This window comes from Lucilia cuprina, chromosome 4 (genome assembly GCF_022045245.1).
Source record: "Lucilia cuprina isolate Lc7/37 chromosome 4, ASM2204524v1, whole genome shotgun sequence".
Taxonomy (NCBI): domain Eukaryota; kingdom Metazoa; phylum Arthropoda; class Insecta; order Diptera; family Calliphoridae; genus Lucilia; species Lucilia cuprina.
Genome location: NC_060952.1, coordinates 92,992,931 through 93,000,959, shown reverse-complemented (window position 1 = coordinate 93,000,959; position 8,029 = coordinate 92,992,931). Strand labels below are relative to the sequence as shown.

The following is an 8,029-nucleotide window of genomic DNA, read 5'->3' as shown; positions in this document are numbered from 1 at the left end:
CCCTAGGAGGCAGCCAGCTCAAGCAAAGCTGTCTCCGTCAGCATGGCCCATGGGATTCATCGCACTTAAGCCTTCACATCGCGACAAGATGACTACCCTTCGTGAAGGGATTACAGTCTATACTATAACTAGATGTTAAACTACAGTTTAGACTATAGACTAGACTATAGACTGGACTATAGACTGGACTATAGACTGGACTATAGACTAGACTATAGACTAGACTATAGTCTGAACTATAGACTAGACTATAGTCTGAACTATAGACTAGATTATAGTCTGAACTATAGACTTAACTATAGTCTAGACTATAGACTAGACTATAGTCTGGACTATAGACTATACTATATTCTGGACTATAGACTAGACTATAGTCTGGACTATAGACTAGACTATAGTCTGGACTATAGACTAGACTATAGTCTGGACTATAGACTAGACTATAGTCTGGACTATAGACTAGACTATAGTCTGGACTATAGACTAGACTATAGTCTGGACTATAGACTAGACTATAGTCTGGACTATAAACTAGATTATAGTCTGGACTGTAGACTAGACTATAGTCTGGACTATAGACTAGACCATACTCTTCACTATAGACTAGACTATAGTCTGGACTATAGATTAGGCTAAAGGCTGGATTATGGATTATATTATTATCGAGACTATAGACTACACTACCGTCTAGTGTATAAGCAAGGCTACACTATAGTTTGGGCTGCAGTATATAGCCTATGCTATAGTCTATTATAATCTTAACTATATACAATAAAAAGTATGGTCTAGAAGCTACACTGCAGTTATACTGTAGGTAAGACTCCCTTCTAGACTACAGCCTAGACAAGATTATACTCTGAACTATAAAATGGATGTATATAATCCGGAGTATTTAAAAGTGTTCAATTTATTGCATAGTAGATGCCCCTACAAGCAAATATTAGAAATTTTCTCCTAGATAAGATAAAAAAGCAAAATAACAGGCGATAAGAAGTTAAACAAATAAATATTAAAATACCAAAATCTTGCCCAATATCACTAATAAAGCTACAAGTTTTCATATAAACAGCAGCAGTAAGTATAACAAAATATATTTAATAATAAATAAAAAAAAACATTTTAGTATTAATAAAATAGCGTTTTAATATGGAAGTGCTAAACATTTGAGCAGTTAAATAAGTTAACAATAAATTTATTAAACAAACATTTAAAAAAAAAGTAATAATAATATTAAAAGAAAAACATGAATAATACGGGAGCTGCAACAATAAGCTTATTATGTCTTCTCTTATGGGGTTCTTTAATAAAAGCTCAAGTGATATGTAAGCTAAAGTAAATGATAGTTTAGATAAATTCCTTTTTGAAAAAAATTTTAAAATGTATTCGATCTTTTTAGTAAAAACTTGTTCGCGTGATAATCTCTTGGATTGCCCCAACAACTCATTGTGCACACAAATCAATGTCGATCACAATGAAGCTTTAAAATGTATTTGTATAGAGAATTATCAATTAAATCCAAATTGGTCGGAATATCAACATCTCAATAATTCCATACTGCTGCAGGAGCACTATTGTCTAGCTAGCAAAGATACTGCTGAAACAAAGCAGCCAAATAAACTATTAGTTTATATACGTTCACCAGCTAGAAAGGAACATTTAGCTTATGGCATATTAATGGTCTTGGCGGCTGCTGCTTTAGCTACTGCTGTCCTTTATGGTATTAAAGTTTTAAAACCCCTAAAGAAAACAAAAGCTGTTTATCAGCAATTAAAATATAAACGAAGAAATATAACACCACTACAAGAACTGGATGAATTGGAAATGAATAGACGTTATGAAATGCAAACAATATAAACAGATAATAAATAATTGTATTTAACAATAATAATAATACAAAAACGAACTAACTATACTAGTGCTGAGATGGAGTAATGTAAATATTAGAGAAACATATATTGTGGGTGCAAAGAGGAGGAGAGTGTGAAAATTGTGCCGTATTTATTACAATTTTATAAGCATGTTGAACAACATTTATCAAAATTTTATCTATTTAATATGAAGGGCGAACAAAAATAAATTTAAATGTGTAATTTGTAAATATATAAACTGTTTAATAATTAGCTGTGTTTACAGAAATATTATTTCAGAAATAGTTTAAATAAGAGACTCCAGGCTAGACTATAATTTGAACTGCCGATTGCATGTAAACTAAAGACTTATTCATTCGTCTATTTAATGAAAATTTTAATAACAATATAAACACATCATATTTTCATAATAATTTAAATTCAATTACCTTTTATTTGCGATAAATTCACATCTTAAATTTTACATATATAAAAAAAACATTTTTATACAATTTATAAATTTAACTCTTTAAGAGCAAAATTTAAAACAAACGGCAAAATACCAGCATCTTCCAAATCCAAAATGTCATTGCGCATTTTATCGTTGCGCAAAGTAATAAGCTGTGAAAAAATACAAAAGAAAATAATGGAAATTGTGTTTAACGAAAAAATTACTTTAAACCAACCCTTTTGATTTGTGTTTTTTGTTCATCGGCTCGACAAAATGCCAAAAATACCGCCGCCATATGAGGACGATCTAAACGCAAACAAGTTTCAGCAAATCTAAATAAGTTAAGGGAATGGACAACGGGACAACTCTGCAAAAAACAGGATTGTTATAAAAATAAATTGTATTGGCTACAGACTATAGCCTGGACTATAGATCAGACTACTTTCTGGTCTATAGACTAGACTATAGAGTAGGCTAATGTCTGGACTATAGACTAGACTTTAGTCTCGACTATATATTAGACTATTTACTCGATCATAGCCTTACCATATACCAGTTTATAGTCTGGTCTATGGACTAGACTATAGTCGGGACTAAAGACTACACTATTTAATAGACTATAGTCTGAAATAGCTTATAGACTGGACTACAGATCAGACTATCGACTCGTCTATATTCTGGACTTCTTTAGTCTATAATAGTCTAGTTTAAAGTCTATAGTCTAGTTTATAGTCTATAGTCTAGTTTATAGTCTAGTATATAGTCTAGTCTAAAGTCTAGTCTATAGTCTAGTCTGAAGTCTAGTCTATAGTCTAGTCTATAGTCTAGTCTATAGTCTAGTCTATAGTCTAGTCTATAGTCTAGTCTATAGTCTAGTTTATAGTCTGGTCTATAGTCTAATCTACAGTCTAGTCTTTAGTCTAGTCTATAGTCTAGTCTATAGTCTAGTCTATAGTCTAGTCTATAGTCTAGTCTATAGTCTAGTCTATAGTCTAGTCTATAGTCTAGTCTATAGTCTAGTCTATAGTCCAGTCTATAGTCTATTCTATAGTCTAGTCTATAGTCTAGTCTATAGTCTAGTCTATAGTCCAGTCTATAGTCTAATCTATAGTCTAATCTATAGTCTAGTCTATAGTCTAGTCTATAGTCTAGTCTATAGTCTAGTCTATAGTCTATAGTACAGTCTATAGTCTAGTTTGAAGTCTAGTCTATAGTCCACGCTATATCCTGGATTATACAGTATAGACTGAATTATATAGAGTAGAGTATAGTCAGAACTATGTACTACTTAGTCTGAACTAAAGTATAGACTAGACAATAGTCTGGATTATTGACTAGACTTTAGTCTGAACTTTACGATTATTGATTAGACTTTAGTTTCGAACTTTACGATTATTGACTAGACTTTAGTCTGAACTAAATGTACTACGTAGTCTGAACTAAAGTATAGACTAGACCATAGTCTGGACTATTGACTAGACTTTAATCTGAACTTTACAACAATACTATAGTCCAATCTCCAACTTAACAGCTTTAGCACTATCTTACCTGTAATCTAAATAAAGTCTTATGCAATTGTTCCTCCTGTTCAAAAGATTTCGTTTGATTGGCATTTTTAAAGGGTTCCAATAAAACACAATCCCAAGCCATTATTAAACCTTCTGTATGCAATAGTTGGGGCTTACAGGATAGAACATCGACCAAAGCATTCAAATCTTTAACCATATTCAACATAACCATACGTTTTAATATACCATTCCATATTTTCGATAAATAAATATCAAAACCTAAACAAATATTCGCCAATATCTGTAAAGTATTTGGATTGTGAGATTTTCTTTGCCATATAGTTTTGAGTATATCGATTTTATTGCTTTCAGCAAATTTATCCAAACTAGAATTGTAACCCAATTTCTTAAGCTCATGTACACATTTAATGGTGATATATTGCTTTTGGCTAAACATATTATCGAAGGATGTACTGCTGCCATCATAGAGTTTGAAATAACACTCATACATTTGCAATTGTTTAGAGGTATTGACCGAGCTAAAAATATTAATTTTTTTAACATTTAAAGAAAAAAAATATAAATATTTTTAAAAATTTACCCATCTGGTGGAAAGATATTGGCCACCAAATATTGCACAGCCATCTCTATGGGCCAGCTGTTGATAATGTAATTAGCTCTAAAAAGTAAAAATTAAGTTAAAGTTGATTTTAAATTAATTTCAAATTTTAATTCTACCTTATAACATTTTCTGCTGCATTATTAAACTCTTCGCTACTATTCTCAGATAGATTTTGATCTTCAAACAAGGTCTCATCTAATATCGTGCCATCTGGTTGATCCACCGTAAATGATAGCCATTTTTGCAGCAATTTATATTGTATTGGTTCCACATTCAGCTGATGTAGTTCTGCAATTTCCTTAACAACTGCATTTATATCCAATTTACCTCCTTTTAGTATGATATCCAGATGATACAAATGATATATCAAATCTGAGGGATTCTCAATTAAACGCATGAGTTTTTCATCCGTTAAACCATAAACATAAAGTAAATGTTGTGTCTTGAGTGTAGGATATTTGCGTTTAATTTTCGATAGTTGCTCTTGACATTTAGGATCTGTTATAAGTTTTTCATTTTTCAAAGCGAATTTATAACATTCATATGAAGCCTCGACTTGATCGGCTCCATCGGGAGCATAGTTCGAAACAAAATATAAAATCATAAAAGCCTTAGAAGGATTATGTACATGTTCAACCAAACGCAAGATCTAAAAAGAGAAATATATAAAAAAAATTCTATATATATTGTCTATATATCACGACCTACCGATTTCAAGAAAGCATTATTTGTGGGCTGCAAATGCCATGTCTCTGTATCATCTCGATTTTTATATTCTCCTATGGAATTTTTCACTGCCGACATACAGAAATAGTCACAATTATGTGCTATATCTGTAGAACCTTTCAGCATCATATGCATTTGTATAAGAGGAAACCAACTCTCACAATTATCCACATTTAGCTCGGTATCTAGGATATCTTTTAACGGTTGCTCAACTATGGGTTTGAAGGGCAAACGATAACGTGAAATCTTGGGTAAAACACCAATTTCTTTTTGCGATTCAAACCACATATCTGTTTCCAACTGTCCCGGACGATTACGACGCCTTGTGGTCATTTTGTGTTTTAGGAAAAGCAAAATACTTGTCCAGACTTGCATTTCTTTAGGCACAGCATCGAAATGAAGCAGAATTTCGATGACACACAAGTATAATTCATAGAAATAGATGTGGATCTGAAAGACAGATTGGAATAATATGAAAATGAGTCTATTTTACAGACTAGGCTATAAACTAGACTATAGACTAGACTATAGACTAGACTATAGACTAGACTATAGACTAGACTATAGACTAGACTATAGACTACACTATAGACTAGACTACACTATAGACCACACTAGACTATAGACTAGACTATAGACTAGACTATAGACTAGACTATAGACTAGACTATAGACTAGACTATAGACTAGACTATAGACTAGACTATAGACTAGACTATAGACTAGACTATAGACTAGACTATAGACTAGACTACAGACTAGACTATAGACTATACTATAGACTAGACTATAGACTATACTATAGACTAGACTATATACTAGACTATAGATTATGTTATAGACTAGACTAGACTATAACTAGAATAAACTAGACTAAAGTCTAGATTGTAGAATAGACTATAATCTAGACTATAGAATAGACTATAATCTAGACTATAGATTAGACTATAATCTAGACTATAGATTAGACTATAGACTTTGCCCTAGATTAGACATACACTAGACCTAGACAATAGACTTGACTATAGACTAGACTTTAGACTAGACTATTGAGCACACTATAGTCTGGACTTTACACTAGAGAATACTCTGGACTAAAAATATCTGAAAGAAAACATTAAAAAATCAATTAATAAATGAACAAACAATTACCTCATCTATAAATTGTTTAAGTTTCGATGTTAATAAGTCGGTATTTTTAATTGCATTTATATAAGGTTGACATAAATTACGAATATTCTCCACAGTGGTAATCATTACCAACTCTTCATCACCAAAAGCATCAGTTTTAATTTCATATTGCATTTCTTGTGCCTGTAAAATGCTCACCACCTGTGTTACCAACATTTTCTGATAATCCAATTGAAAATCTCTACTCATGCGTTCCAATAGAAGAACATCCAATTGTTTGTTATGAAATTCTTTCAATAACTGTTCTATACCATCGATTTCAGCATTAAATTTACCCTTAATCGTAGGATCTTGTTTACAAAATTCCAAATAGTAATAATGTTTAATGCGTCTGCAATAAATAAAAATCTTAAAAAACACACATCCCGAAATAGTTTAAATAACCTACTTATTTCTTATGGCTTCCACATTGGCCATTTCCTCAAAGTGTACATTATACATTTCAGACAAAGTTAATAAATTGACTTTTTGTTGATCGGTTCTTAAATCATTTTCCAATTTTTCCAATAATATTTTCGAATAAGAATCAGCCGTAAGCATAACAAACAACTCTACAATATACAATGTTTTTCATGGATATACATATTAACTCTTTTGTGGTTATTTATTTAGTATGGAACTTACCTAAAAAGTTAACCTCTTTGTGTGACATTATATTCCTAAATACTCTTACCATTTGCAATGATATAAAGTCTCCATTTATTAATTTGCAATTGTGTCTTTTCTGATAGTCCAATAGATATTGCGCTATTATATACCAAACATCATGCATTTTATTTTTTATCAAATGTTCGAGTGATAAAAAGAAATCATTCTTAGCACTATCCAAATCGGTATCTATAGAAGAATCGCCTGTTTTTATAATCAAATCTTTTAATTTTGCAAATTGATCATTTGTGGATGGTGTGCTTATGACCAGAAAGAATAGGGTACGTGATAGGAATTTGACAATATGTAAATGTTCACTATAGGTGACCTATAAAGAAAAGAATTTTTATGTCTGTTAAGGGAACTTGAAAAATTCAAATGAATATAAAGAATATAGTCTATTCTTTAGATTTTAGAGTATTCTAAGATTAGAACAATAGACTAGACTATAGACTAAACTTTAGACTAGACCACAGACTGGACTATAGACTAGACCAGACTAAAGACTAGACTATAGAGTAGAATATACACTCGACTATAGACTAGATTATAGACTGGGCCATTGCTTAAACTATAGACTAGACTAAAGACTAGACTACAGACTAGACTAAATACTAGACTACAGACTAGACTAGGCTAGATACTAAACTAGTCTATAGACTAGACTAGAAACTAGACTAGTCTATAGACTTTACTATAGACTATAGACTAGACTTTAGCTTAGACAATAGACTACACTAGAGTATAGACTAGACCACAAACTAGACTATAGATTAGACTATAGTCTATACTATAAACTAGACTATAGACTAGACCAGACCATAAACTAGACTATAGACTAGACCAGACCATAGACTAGACTATAGACTAGTCCATCGACTAGATCATAGACTAGACTAGAGACTAGACTATATAATAGACTATATAATAGACTATAGACTAGACTATAGACTAGACTATAGACTAGACTATAGACTAGACTATAGACAAGACTATAGACTAGACTATAGACTAGACTATAGACTAGACTAAAGAC

The 8,029-nt window shown here is 31.4% G+C and overlaps 2 protein-coding genes across 3 annotated transcripts in view; one reads left to right on the top strand and one right to left on the bottom strand.

Moving 5' to 3' along the window:
• Positions 1–1,089: 1,089 nt before the first annotated feature.
• On the top strand, positions 1,090–2,327 carry LOC111677315. Its single transcript, XM_023438410.2, has 2 exons — positions 1,090–1,322; positions 1,397–2,327. The coding sequence occupies exons 1-2, from the start codon at positions 1,244–1,246 to the stop codon at positions 1,852–1,854; spliced, it is 537 nt and encodes a 178-aa protein (XP_023294178.2). The 5' UTR covers positions 1,090–1,243; the 3' UTR covers positions 1,855–2,327.
• The window catches only part of LOC111677314, an 11,054-nt gene continuing 5,232 nt past the window's right edge, over positions 2,208–8,029 (bottom strand). The window contains exons 12-21 of one of the 2 annotated variants that reach the window (XR_006940565.1): positions 6,970–7,321; positions 6,734–6,896; positions 6,307–6,676; positions 5,137–5,604; positions 4,545–5,077; positions 4,408–4,485; positions 3,847–4,345; positions 2,534–2,665; positions 2,297–2,468; positions 2,208–2,228 (exon numbers count right to left, since the gene is read on the bottom strand). Coding sequence is in view for 1 of the 2 variants with exons in the window: in XM_023438409.2 (XP_023294177.2) it covers positions 2,361–2,468; positions 2,534–2,665; positions 3,847–4,345; positions 4,408–4,485; positions 4,545–5,077; positions 5,137–5,604; positions 6,307–6,676; positions 6,734–6,896; positions 6,970–7,321 (2,703 nt within the window). In the remaining variant the exon portion in view is untranslated. Of the gene's footprint in view, positions 2,229–2,281; positions 2,469–2,533; positions 2,666–3,846; positions 4,346–4,407; positions 4,486–4,544; positions 5,078–5,136; positions 5,605–6,306; positions 6,677–6,733; positions 6,897–6,969; positions 7,322–8,029 lie in introns of those variants that run through there. The other variant, XM_023438409.2, reaches the window with a different exon arrangement.